At 36.8% G+C, this 13,995-nt stretch overlaps 1 protein-coding gene across 10 annotated transcripts in view; it reads left to right on the top strand.

Moving 5' to 3' along the window:
• The window catches only part of PHF3 (PHD finger protein 3), a 50,968-nt gene extending 37,256 nt beyond the window's left edge, over positions 1-13,712 (top strand). For all 10 annotated transcript variants that reach the window (XM_087776530.1, XM_087776525.1, XM_087776527.1 and 7 more), the window contains 10 exons: positions 1,289-1,439; positions 1,561-1,717; positions 2,760-2,876; positions 3,979-4,110; positions 4,557-4,689; positions 5,245-5,440; positions 7,072-7,219; positions 8,702-8,791; positions 10,041-10,236; positions 11,427-13,712. In XM_087776530.1, the coding sequence (XP_087632656.1) occupies positions 1,289-1,439; positions 1,561-1,717; positions 2,760-2,876; positions 3,979-4,110; positions 4,557-4,689; positions 5,245-5,440; positions 7,072-7,219; positions 8,702-8,791; positions 10,041-10,236; positions 11,427-13,609 (3,503 nt within the window). In that variant the 3' untranslated portion in view covers positions 13,610-13,712. The remainder of the gene's footprint in view (positions 1-1,288; positions 1,440-1,560; positions 1,718-2,759; positions 2,877-3,978; positions 4,111-4,556; positions 4,690-5,244; positions 5,441-7,071; positions 7,220-8,701; positions 8,792-10,040; positions 10,237-11,426) is intronic.
• Positions 13,713-13,995: the final 283 nt, after the last annotated feature.

Below are 13,995 nucleotides of genomic sequence, written 5' to 3'. Positions count from 1 at the left end.
CTACTCTTGCCCATCACTTCCCTGTTACGGGATTGCGTTTTCAGATGGCTGAGACTGCCAAAATGTTGCTGGCATGTGGAGGTTTTCTATTTCCCTGCCCCCCTCAGGCTACAACTTTGAAAATGTTTTAGTGCAGTTCTTCATCCTCCTTCTGAGGAGGAGATGAGCAAAAAAATATACTGAGCAAATACAAGCATTATTAGAGCTGCTTTACTTAACAAGCCTAGCATATTCATACTTGAGATCACAGTGCAGAGTAGCAAACGGCTGTCTTGGGTCTGTACCACCTTGCTGGTGAGGAAGGGGAAATCGGTAATTTTGGTAGGGGTCATAGTTGCATTAATGAGAGAGTTGATGATCCAACCACACAGTCTGCCAAACGGAAAAGAAAATCTGTCTTTTTATAGCTACTTGAACATGTAGTTAGTTTGCTTCTGGTATTGATGCATTTTAAGTTGCACTCAATAGGTGAAAGTGATAATAAAGAAGTACTTCATTTTATCATCAAACACTCAAGTTCGATCTTTATCAGTCTTCAGTTTGTTTCTTTTTCCAGAGTAGAAAGTGAATAAATTAATATTGTTTATTTCCCATTGCTTTCATAAATAGAAGGCTACTGCTCTAAATTAGTGTCACGTTCATGTGGTGAGACAAAGGAGCTTTCAGTTGACACTCTGAAAATTAAAGTTTGAAGCAATTTGGGTTTTTTGCTTTAATGATTTTAATTTGATTAGAAATTTCCATTTTTTGTATTATTTATGACACGAATCTTATAATGGCCTTGTTTAAGAGTGTCTGTTACCAGAATCAGAAGCTGAGATTATTGTAATTGAGATAATTTTGATGGCTAACAGATACAGAAATGCTAAGTTTAATGAAAAACGATTTTAAAGTGAAGTTTAATATGCTTAAAATAAGTGCTTCCCGGTATATTATTTCTCAGTTTACTCATTGAAAAATTAATCTATGCTTTCACAAAAATTCAGAGTCAAAAATCCTACTTAAGATCAAGCTAATAAGCACTGATCATCTTGGTTCAGTGTAGAAGAAAATACCTGAAGTCAAAAAGCAAAAGTCCTGTTTGTTTCTGCTAAGGAAGTTTTTTTCTGGATTAATCTATGTAATAAAAAATCCAAACCAAATAAGAAAAAAACCAACAACCCTGTGAGTCCATTCCTTCTCCTTGAAGTTCAATTCAAAAATAAAACTTGATGACATCTAGCAATGGTAAAAGTTCATAGCAGTGGCTTGAGTAGCTTACAATTTTTAACTCTCTGTGTTTTGACAGGTGTTCATGAGAAACAAGAAATTAAGAAAAAGAAAAATGAGAAAGGATCCATTAGTGCAACACACCTGCCAGCCGTGCCAGCTTCCAAACCTTCTGCTGATCAGATAAGACAAAGTGTTAAGCAGTCTCTTAAGGAAATTCTGATGAAAAGGTAGATATATTATTAAATGAAATTATTAATGTGTGTTTGTAATTTTTTTTTTCAGAAGACAGAGGAAAAAAATATTAAATATTTGGAAGCATTTGGTAATTTCCCTTGTGTTCTCTCACAGATTGACAGACTCCAGTTTAAAGATTCCTGAGGAGAGAGCAGCAAAAGTTGCCACAAGGATTGAGAGAGAGTTGTTTTCTTTTTTTCGGGACACTGACTCAAAGTATAAGAACAAATACAGAAGTTTAATGTTCAATCTAAAAGATCCTAAAAACAATGTATGTATTATTTGTCTGTTGTGCTTTACAGAAATCCTTTATTTGCCATAGATTAAAGGAACAGTTTTCTATGTAGATACATTATTAATTCTTTCACAGTTTATCCTGTTTTGTTTTTTTTTTTTTTCCTGTAGGTTTCCTCCTCTCTTTGATGTTGTTTGTCCTCTTGCGCACCAAGTGTTCTCTCTGTTCTTTTCTGCTTGTTCCCCATCATTAATTCTTCAACTCCTTGCTCCCAGTGTACTTTTTATAGTGGGGTTTCAAAGTGTAGTGGATATAGCTTGCTTAGTTTAAGTGTTTGTCTTTACCACTGATCTGTTGTTTGGGTGTCCCTCTCCCCCCATAACTCTTTCCTGCTTACTGCAGTTATTTTTGTTACTGTCCAGCAGCTTGTCTCACTGTGCTTTTTCATACCCAGATTTCTCAAGCTTGGTCTTCACTCTTTTCTGCTTTCTATGAGCCCGTTATTCAACATCATACTCGCCGCCTCAACTTCTATCATTTGTCCTTTTATCAGTTATTCTGATCAAGTTGTTTTGTCTGTAGTATTTTGCTATGACAGTTAGCCAACTATAAATTATATGAACAGGCTAACTTCTGTCACTGGCTTCTCTTTGCTCATACTGCTGAATCGTGGGGTTTTTTTAGGAATTCAGTTCAGTCGGTCAAAAAGCATAGACATCTTCTTTAATACTAGCTTCTTTCTGCTGTGTAATACAGGGGATTTGCAGCTTTAAAAAAAAAAAAAGTCTTGAGTTACTGCTGCAATGGGCATAAACTCACTTTCTCCTTTGGAACAACAGTTAATATGGTCATTAAGGGTATATGTATCTACATTCTGTTATGTAGAGTAAATGGAACTCTGGAATTAAGCTTTTCGTGTAATTAAATGAGTACAGCTTCCTACAGTGGGAGATAATTACAAAACCACATCATCCATATAGCTGTACGGAGTATGTTGTAGGTTGCTTCTCTGCTTTATTTCCTGCTGTGAGCTCTTTTTGTCCTGATAGTAACAGTTAATTTTTCTTCTTTCTTCTAGATCTTATTTAAGAAAGTATTGAAAGGAGAGGTTACTCCAGACCATCTAATAAAAATGAGCCCAGAAGAACTGGCTTCCAAAGAACTGGCTGCTTGGAGACAGAGAGAAAACAGACACGTGAGATTTGTCAACTTATGTTGTTTAGTTGACTGCCTAAGCATATTTAACTTCTGTTTTCAGGTTAAGTGTATGTAGAAAGAACAGAATGCATGTTGCACAAAGCAACTCTGACTAATCAGGAGGATCTCTATAATTTATTTAGTATTCAAAACCCAAAGGCATTGTTAGGACAGAAGTGAAAGAAGCATAGTAAATTCCTGAAAGGGGAAAACCATGCATTTTCCTTTGCCATGCAACTTTGTTGCTGCGTGCTCTTTTTTTCTTCTGTCTCAAGAGTGAAGGCTTCTTTGTCCTTATTTCCAACAAGATTTTAAAGCTCTAGCTGGAGCTTTATAGACACCAGTTTCTTAGAAAGGGAGGGAGATCTCTCTGGACAAACCAAACTGAACTGGTGTTGTTTATAACGTACATACTGATGGAGCATGACAATTCACCCACCAAGAAGTAGGCCTGAATCTAAAAACTTGTTCTGCCAGTCTGAAAAGCAGTCTAAAGGGGAAAAAAAAAAAAAAACCAACCCAAAACCAACAAAACACACATACACACACACACACACAAAACAGTAAAAAAAACCTCCAGCAAAGTGTAGGAAGTTTATTAGGTTAGTTAGAGCTTTACTTTTCTTGAAACAGAAAGTCACGCTGTATTTATAGCTGTGTTGACGATTTAGAAGGAGAAGCAGGGATATAAGGAGCTGTATTATTTTTATAGAAGATGCCTTTTCTTAGATAGTACCATGTTTATTGGGCAGTTAGTCTGATGGTAGTTAACTGTAGCTGCTTAGAAATGTCCAGTTTACAGCATCAAGTTTTCTAGTTTACATCATCTGGATTTGGGTCGACAGAATCTTTGGTATTTATGTGCCACTTCATAGAACTGAAAGGCACAAAATTTGGGTAGTGTTAACTGGTATGCATTTTGTGTTTGGGTTTTATGATACTAGGAATTGTGGGTTATATCAGATGACTTCCAATAAAAAAATTGAGTAGGTAGTGTAGAATAGTGTAATATTTAGTGTTAATATTTTCTGTTGTTATGTTTGTGGATTTCCAAATTTTATTATATGGAAGTAAATATAAATAACTCCCTGTTTTTACAGACAATTGAAATGATCGAGAAGGAACAGAGGGAAGTTGAAAGAAGACCTATCACAAAAATTACTCACAAAGGAGAAATAGAAATTGAAAGTGAAACGCCGATAAAAGAACAAGAGGAAGTTATGGAAATTCAGGTAGAAAAGAAAATACGGCAACACAGTGTATTTAGTTCATAGATAATATGGTTGTAAAGTGGTTTGCTTATGATTTTGTTGTACAGCTCTGTAATTATATGTTAGGTCTGTTCTGAGTTTAATTTTTCTTTTATCCTCATTGACTTTCACTTCCGGGCCTGGTGGTTTTTTATTTTTTTCCATGTTGTGTCCATGATGGTATGATGAATTCTGCCAATAGTAGAAAATATTCTAAATCTTATCTAAAACACATTTAGGAATATGAATTCATTCTCTTAATACGTTTGTAGATTTTGTGATAGCCTTTAGGCCATACAGCTGAAGGGAGAGTTTTATGTCTGAAGGGAAGAAAATACCATAAAATATTTAAGCAGTACGAATAGCAATATTAGGAATATTAACAGAGGGAAAAAAAGGCTAACTGAAATGTGTTTGACTTTTCTTAGGAACCTAATATGAAATTGTTTGAGAAGTCAGAGGAAGCTGAAAAAGATAAAGAAATAAATGAATCTGCATCTCCAGACACCACAAGTCAACATAAAAATCATCTCTTCGATCTTAACTGCAAAATCTGCATAGGTAATTTTGAAAAGCATGACAAAATAAATACATCATGCTTGTATAATGCTTTTCAGTCATAAATCTCAGTATACCTCAAGAATGTAAATAAATGTGGTTTTTTTTCCCCTAGTTTGTTGACAAAGATCTGGAAGCAATGTTTTACTTCATACTTTACAAGAGACTATTAAAGTGATAGGGTATTGGCATAAAGTTGTCTTCTATTTAAAAAAAAAATGCAGAGAAAGACATCCCTTTAATGGGTGTACATGCTATTGTTGATTCCTCATTTCTTTATCCTGTCCCGTTACAATGGCAATATTTACGTATAATATTGTATAAATATATACAATGTATAAATTTATACAATTTTATAGATATTTATGAATAGGTATAAAAGGAATATTAACATAATATTACATATTATAAATATGTATAAAATGTATCATTTCTTTATCCTATCCCACTTCAATGGCAATATGTAGTATTTTTGGTGTGTCTTCCATGCCTTCAAGAGGAAGCCCTCTTTTGTTTCTTTAATAAAAAATAAAAAACATTGCAATTCATTCTCTGCAGGCCGAATGGCACCACCTACTGATGATCTTTCTGCGAAAAAAGTGAAGGTGTCTGTTGGAGTTGCACGGAAGCAGTCAGACAACGAAGCTGAGAGCATTGCAGACGCACTTTCTTCAACATCAAGTATTTTAGCTTCAGAATTACTGGAAGATGATAAGCAAGACTCATCAAAATCGTCATTCACTCCTCTCCCAAAGTAATATAAACTGTAGAAACAGTATTTTTAAATGAAAGATGTTATTAATCTTGTTAAGCTGTTATGACTAAAGTTAATTTTTTAATGACATTTCATTAATCCATTTGTGTACTTGAAGTTGTACATCTCTTCTTAGGAATGGGATTATCTGCTGGAGTAAATGATGCTATGCATTTATATAAATAATACTACATATATTATTATGATTACAAACTCCTAATTACTACATTTTCTTTTGGGAAAAGTAAACTACCTTATATTTGCTGGTGCAACAAGGCCTAAAGAGGCAGCTTAGTTCATAGTAAAAAAGTCAGAATATAGATGTCATATTGTATTTTGCTATTAAGGAAGGTAGTATGTACAGTGCTGCAGTTGAATGAGTGTGTGCTTGTACATGTGTATATATAAAGCTAGGGAGTTTGAGGTTGCTTTAAACAGAGCACTTACACTGATACATCACGCTAGTTTCAAATCTCAAAACAACATTTTTCTAGAAATGACAGATAACAGCAGCTTGTTTGATGTTTTGCCATATTTGCTGTCATCTGTCTCTTCATTTTCTTCCACACTCTACTCTGCTACCCACTAAAGAGGGAATTGCAATTTATGAGGTTGTTTTTTTCTGGTTTGAGGAAGGAGTTGCTAGAAAAACATTGACTTCCAGTTATTTAGAATTGACTGGAGTTTGTGCTGAAATTTTGCCTTTATCAGGGCATCAGTGGGATCGTTTACCAAGGACAGTGGACAGGACAGTGGCTCGCTGAAGATTCAAAGAAGTCATTTCTAGTGTAGACAGAAAGGAACAGATTACTGTTACTGTAACAGCACAACATCTCGTGCTACTGGGTGGCTAGCTTAAAACTGCTGATAGCCTGCCTAGAATATTTTGATAACAACATGTTGGAAAATGTTGAAATGTGGATGTAACCTTTTCCATGAGGAAACCCCCAGGCTGAGAAACACTGTCCTGTGACATTAAGTCTTTCAGTTTATTCTGAAAAATATTATTGACAAAACTGAGGCTTTTTTTGAAGTGGGGGAAAAAATGCTGTTTTGTACTGTTGATGATATTGGAATTGGGAGGAGGCGCTCACAGAAGCTGTGGAAGTGATGCATGGGTGAGAAGAGATGAGGAGCTGGCTTGTGGGACAAAAGGAGGGAAGGGGAACGCAGATATTCAGGTGGTAGGCAGACAGTGTTGCAACAAAACCTAGGAGCTAGGACTCCTAGGGTGAAGATAGGCCAGCAGGCAGTGTGTTGTCATCTTCTCCCCTTCCTGTGGCAGGGGAAGATCTTACTGGGTCTGCAGCAGCTATATGTGCTTGTGTGTCCTCTTCAGTAGCATTTAATAACTCTTGGACTAAGTAACTTCTCCATTCTCAAAAGATACAGTAGTGAACTAATGTGCTGCTTATCTGATGGTCCTTCATGTAACATACATCTGCTTCACTGGAAGATGAGAAACGTGGTTGTCTGCCTGTCTCTTTTCATTGACCCTCAAGTATGCTTAACCAAAAAAGAAAATTCTTGATGAGACATAATTTCTTTTACAAAGAAAGATTCTGATTTACATGATCTTGCATGATATATCATGTTCTAAACAAAGTGGTTTTTTGTTTGTCGTTTTTTAGGTCAGAAACACCTGGTACTGTGGAATGTGAAAGTCTGTTTCTGGCACGCCTGAATTTCATCTGGAAGGGTTTTATCAATATGCCTTCAGTGGCAAAGTTTGTTATTAAGGCTTATCCAGTTTCTGGCTCTTTTGAGTATTTAACGGAGGTACTTATGTTTACTGCAAAGAATGAAAAATTCATGTATTAACTTTAGCGACTTGTTTACCTTGTAGGCTAATAATCGTATAATGATGAAAGACAGTGAAGCATGATCATTGTACTGGGTAAAGTATTTGTGGGAGGACAGAGGTTAGGGTATGTATTTGTAAGTATTTTTCAGTTTGTCCTACATGGACCCATGGTTCATCAGGGTTCAAGTTCTTTGATATATTTTAAGATGTTTTACTCTCATCTCACTGTAAGATGTTTCTTGAGGATGAGCAGCAGTATTTCCAGAGCTGGTTTTAGAAAAGTTGAACTGTTTTTTGTTTATTATGGAACATCTTCTGTAGTATAAAGTAGCAGGGAAAAATAGGACAAAATTTGCTACTGAAATAACCACCTGTGTGGCATCCATTTGCTTAATTAGAGGTGAGAAAATTGTAGCTCAGTTACGAATTCAAAGCATTAAATAAGTCGATACCGATTTCTGGAAGAGAAGTGTCTACTGTTGGTTTCTGTTGACAGTGCGAGAAGTCTTCTCATCTTCAACAAAACCCTGCGTAACAGGGTTTCTTTTTTTGCCTATCTGTTGGCAATTCTGATCCTAACCTTCCATTGTAAGACTAAATTGTTCCTAAAAAAAAAAAAAATTACGTAGTGTTCTCTTTAGTGTCTGAGAGGCAGGAAAAGGATGCAACTGCTTATAATAGTTGTCTTCATGTCATAAAATAAAGATCAGAGAGCTCAAAAGTCTCAGTGTTGCTTCTTGCTGGTGACACAGGGTGCATCAGCTTTCTAATTAAACAGACTGAAGTCTTTATTAATGTGATTATCTTTACTTTGCTGTAAATCTTCGGTGAAGTGCAGGGCATGCAGTACCCTTTAATACTAAGGGATTGTTTTACGAATATGGTGTGCTTTTCAAAACTCTTCTGCTTTATTTCAAAAAACTCTTTTTTCTTAGGTGTTCCTAAATGAATCTGAAAGTCTATTTTTGTTACTTGTGAATAGTAAACTTGATAATATCCAAGAACAAGTTTATGTCTCTCTATGCATGTGTGTGTAGGTTATGTTTTTCCCTCATGATTAAGATTCTGGAAGTTTATTGTATTCCTTCATAGGTGTGGGGCTCTCATAGCAGTTTGATCTTACAGATAACTTGAGTGTTTCCAGAGCGCAGTACAGTTATGTTTGCAGTTAATGTTACTGAAGTAAATAATTTTCGGGAAGGTATAGATGAACAGTATTGAATGATAACTAATTTGGTGCAGGTCATTAACTTTGCGCTGAAAATCCTAATTTAAATATCCAAAATTTAAATGTAAATTAATTTGTTTCTACTGTTGTAACTTCTACTGATATTTTAAAATTATAATTTAAGAACTATAAGAATTAAGTATGTTTTGAATATATTAAATACATACTGGATGAAGAATTTACCACAATTTTTATGTTGGATTCAGATTTCTGTTGTCCTTTCTCATAGGATTTACCTGACAGTATTCAAGTAGGTGGCAGGATATCTCCTCACACTGTCTGGGAGTATGTAGAAAAAATCAAAGCTTCGGGGACCAAGGTGAGAATTTTACGTATTGAAGGCTTGCTGTTTAACATTCACCCTATTCACCCTAAAGGTCTTTTTTTTTTTTTTTTTTTTTTCCCTGGAATATTTGTGAAATACATGACACTTTCAAGGATAACTGACGGGATGGATGGCAGCTGATGGTGTTTATTTTCTTACTATCTAGCCTTAACCTGTCATTTGCTGTTTGAGAATACTTGTATTCCTTTGAGACAGTAACTCATGAATGTTTGGACACCACTTCACACATCTCAAGCGTTATCCTTTTGTTTTGGTGCTGTTACAGTATGCAAAACCATCTCAGTGGTCCTCTGCTGGACTTGTCCCACTGTGTGCAGGTTGTCCCTGGGCTGGGGAGCCCAAAACTAGATAGGGTTCTCCAGGTGCTCTTTCACGAGTGCTGAATAGAAGGGAATAATCATTGTGCTGGCCTGCTGCCTCCTCCAGTTCTGACACCCAGCATGCAGTTGGCCTTCTTGGCATGGCCTGGTTCACATTCAACTTGTCCACCAGGACCCGGCGTCCTTTTACGCCAAGCTGCTTTCTAGCCAGTCCATCCCCTGGCCTCTCCTGGTGCATGGGGTTGCTCCATCTCAAGGTGCAAGATGTCACATTTGCCTTTGCTGACCTTCATGAAGGTCAGCCCATTTTTCAGCCTGCTGAGGTTCCTCTGAATGGCAGCCCACACTCTTCAGCGTATCAACCGCTGCCCCTAATTAGGTGTCATCTCAGTTTTGCAGAGAGTCTTCTGTCCCATCTTCCAGGTCATTAATTAAGCCATTAAACAGCATCAGCCCCAGCATTGACTCCTGAGCTGGGCTTTGGTCATAATTTTGGGATCCGAGTACTGGTCTTCCCCTGGTATTAATGGATATCTCTGACACAATAGACTACAAAATAAAGCTTTCTAGTAATGTTCAGGGTGGGGAGGGGAATAATTACTTGGAAGCTGGCATGCTTCCCTAAAACTTGTTATTTAGCTGGCTGATAAAATGTTGGCTTTTCTGTCATGCACTGTCATTAATTTTTTTTTTTATACTAAATGCTTTTTATTTGTTTTCTCCAGTTTTCCATAATTATTTTTTGCTTTGTTTCTGCTCCTCTGTTGTTCTCTGCTTTCTTGGGGAGGCTTTTTCTCCTCCTCTGAACTGTGCTTAAATAAATAAAGAGCAGTCACTAAAACAATTAAAATTTCATAGAAAAATGTATCTGACCATCTTTTTCCTTCTATTTTTGTAAACAGGAGATCTGTGTAGTACGCTTTACCCCTGTAACTGAAGAGGATCAAATATCCTATGCGTTGTTGTTTGCATATTTCAGCAGTAGAAAACGCTATGGTGTAGCGGCCAATAACATGAAGCAAGTGAAAGATTTGTACCTCATCCCTTTAGGTTCCTCAGATAAAGTCCCACATCATCTTGTGCCTTTTGACGGGCCTGGTAAGTACAGCTTGGAATTCGGACCTTTATTATCATAACACTGCTTAAAGAAGTTTGCAACATAAATATAAGAGAAAATGAAATTTTAAAATGCCAGCTATTCTGTTCAGACATGTCATGAGTTTTCCATAACATTATATTAGCTTCCTTGAAAAGACATTAATTTCCCATTGTAAGATTATTCTGATACTTTATTGTTGTCGAAAAAATTACTGTGTGTAACTTTTGTTTCATGTTTACTACGTTCTTCCTCTAACCCGGGTGGCTTTGTAGGTTACAATCTCAGTAAATTCAGTGATGGAAGTGAACTATGATAGTAGACATACTGAACTCCAAATTGATGCTGTAACGTTAAAATAGTATTTTTCATTATTTGAAATGCACTAATTCCTTTTTTCTCAAGCGTTCTAAACTTCCTCAAAAAAAAAAAAAGACATGGAAAGTTTAAAAAAAACAGGTGGGCAAGGAAGAAAAGATCCTGAAATGGCTCTGTTGTTCTGCTTACACCTGAATTATTTTGTATCAGTTTATTTTGGTTATAAAAATTTGTGGATGATTTGTTCTTTTGAGATAGGCAGGGCTGAAATGAAGAGAGGATGAGCTACAACTCATAATTTTTTTGCAAGAACCTAAATTATACAGAACAAAAGACATAGTGAAGAGATAGCTAATAGTATAACTTGAAACACAGTGCCTTCCTGGTAGGAGGGAGGCATTTTGGAAAGACACTCTTGGTAAATCTTTGAAGAAGTATGTCTAACACAAATTGATTAGGAGACTTTGTGGTTGCAAGTGTACTATTTACTTTTTTTTTCCTCTTGTGCTTTGCCACCACTGATACCAGACTGTAGCTGTGTTAGACTAACATGATGTTTAACTTCTGTGCTTTTTCTTATGTGACGAGATGTCCTATATAACTGTCTCGTATTCTGTACTTGGAAGTTATAGTGGGTGATATAGTACCTAAAGGATTTTAATTTGCAATGTTTGAAGTCATAATTTTTATGTCGGAAATACATTTTTTGATTATTTTAAGTATTGTTTGTTACATTTAATGATGGAAATTTCAAATGTCATAAACCGAATACTTTCTATAATATATTGTAAGAGTATGGGGGTTATTTTTGTTAAAATGATTGCTTTAACCAAAACATAAGGAGATGATAAATTGCTGTTACAATTTTGTACAGGGATTGAAATACATCGACCAAATTTATTACTGGGATTGATAATTCGCCAGAAAATGAAGAGGCAGATTACTGCCGTTGCAAGTGTTACTAGTAGTTTTGTGGATGAAGCTTCTGAAAGTACCTTGAGTAACTTGCCACCAGAGAAGAAAAGTAAGCCAAACAAGCCTGAAGTCTCTCATCATGAGTTGGCACTAGAAGAAGAGGAGGAAAATGATTTTTTTAATTCCTTCACAACTGTGCTACACAAGCAGAGAAATAAACCTCAGCAATCTAATATAGAAGATGTTCCAGCAGTTATTGAACCATTGGTGGAAAGTACCAAACATGAACCACCAAAGCCTCTCAGATTTCTTCCTGGAGTCCTGGTTGGATGGGAAAATCAGCCTTCTACTTTGGAGCTAGCAAATAAACCCTTGCCAGTGGATGATATTCTCCAAAGCCTGTTGGGTACAACAGGGCAGGTATATGAACACGGCAAGTCAGAAGCAGGTCCCAGTGAAGACATACCATTATTAAATGAACAAGCAACCTTAAAAGAAGAAAACATGGATGTTGCTGAGGTAACTACTGAAGTTAGTGAAGCAAAGACTGGTTTGGATGATCTACAGGAATCCACTAACGCTACTGTAACTGCGGATGCAGCAGCTGTAGGGACCTCAAGTTCTGCAAGAAGTGCTGGATCTTTGATAGGGCTGACTCTTAAGGGAAAACCTCCAGATGTCTCCACAGAAGTGTTTTTAGCAAATTTATCTGCTCAGTCACAGAATAAAGAAAGTGAAGAAAGTAAAGAAAATGACCCAAAGAAGCAGTTACCTGACAAGGAGAACGTTGCACAGGAAGGTAGAAGGACCACAAATTCCAGCTTTTCTTCTTCCTCATCAAATGCAGGGAAAAAACCCAACGAGAACAATGTTAATGTAGGCTCTGCTGAAGGTACTGCTGCTAATACCTCTAAATCACCACCATTTATTAATCTTAAAAGAGACCCACGACAGGCAGCTGGACGAAGCCAGCAGGCTAATGCTTCGGAAAACAAGGAAGGAGATGTTAGCAGAAATGAAGATCGACAGAACTCTTCAGGAAATGATCAAATGGAACCAGAGAATAAACAGTCTTCTGGAGAAGCGGGCTTAAACCTGTATCAAAGTGATGCGCAAACCAACGAGACGCAGTACAGTTCAACTGCAGCAAAAGCAGATAACGCAGGCGCAGCACAAGCAGAAGATACCAAACACTCACAGGAAGATGCGCTGATGCAAAACATTGAAACAGTGAACTCATTTAGAAGAGGACCAGCAGCAACTTCATCTCATTTTGAAACCGAAAACTCTTCTCGTTCTGAATTTATTTCCAAAGTCCCAAGCCCTATTACAAGTGGCAGCTTCTCATCTGTTAGACCTCCACAGCAGAATTTTCAGCATCCTAAATCTAATCCACCTGGATTTCAGTTTCAGGCTCCTGCACCTCATAACTTCCCTCCACAAAACAACCCTATGTTTGGATTTCCTCCTCATTTACCACCTCCACTTCTTCCTCCTCCAGGCTTTGGCTTTCCTCAAAACCCAATGATGCCATGGCCACCAGTAGCTCATTTATCAGGTCAGCCACCGCACTATGCCGGACCCATTGCACAAGGGCTACCAGTGGCCCACAAACAATCAAGATTTTTGGGGCCAGAAAATTTTTTTCAGAGTAAAGACAATAGGAGACCAGAGAGACGCCACAGCGATCCTTGGGGCAGACAAGAACAGCATTTGGAGAGAGGGTTCAGTAGAGGAAAAAATGATCAACACAGACAAAGATTTTACAGTGAATCCCATCACCAAAAGAAAGACAGACATGAAAAAGAGTGGAACAATGAAAAATACTGGGAGCAAGAGTCTGAAAGAAATAGACGCAGAGACAGAAACCAGGAAAAGGAGAGAGAGAGGAAGAGTAGAGAGGAAGGACAGAGAGACAAAGAAAGATTGCGATCTCCACACAGTGACAGGGCTGCTGACGGAAAAAGCCCTAGAGAGACTAGAAATCCAGATAAAAAGACAGAGAAGCCTAAAAGTGAAGAACAGGCTCATGAAAAAGATAAGGAGAGGGAGAAAAGCAAAGAGAAGCATAGAGAACGAGAAAGTGAAAAGAACAGAGAGAGACATAGGGACCACAGTGACAGAACTAAAAGCAAAAGGTAAAAAGATGCAGGCAGTCTTTTAAAATCCTATTTAAATAAACTGTTAGAGTAATGTCGTAAAACTTTGTATAAAAAAGAAATAAAAGCCTGCTAGGATTGTGCCATCTTTTTTATTCATTGTTGGTGTTTTGCAGAAACAAGTCTGTGTTTTGGTACCACTCGATGTACCAATACTCATCCTTTTTTTCATTATACCAACTATCGCTAGAAGTAGGAGTTTAATATTTTTAAAAATTTTACATTGCTGTATATTCAAAATTTTAAAGATTTCTTTTATTAATATGCAATAAAGGCTTAGAAATTTTCTTAGCTGATGAAGTTGGCTTTAGTCAAGTCTGCAATATAGTTGCTGCCTTTGGTAATTTGTGCTCTCTTCTGTTTTAAGAT

Source organism: Nipponia nippon, unplaced genomic scaffold (genome assembly GCF_047370975.1).
Source record: "Nipponia nippon isolate SJK-2023a ecotype South Korea unplaced genomic scaffold, ASM4737097v1 scaffold_4, whole genome shotgun sequence".
NCBI classification, from domain to species: domain Eukaryota; kingdom Metazoa; phylum Chordata; class Aves; order Pelecaniformes; family Threskiornithidae; genus Nipponia; species Nipponia nippon.
Note: the sequence above shows the minus strand (reverse complement) of the source record. Positions and strands in the feature narration are given on the sequence as shown.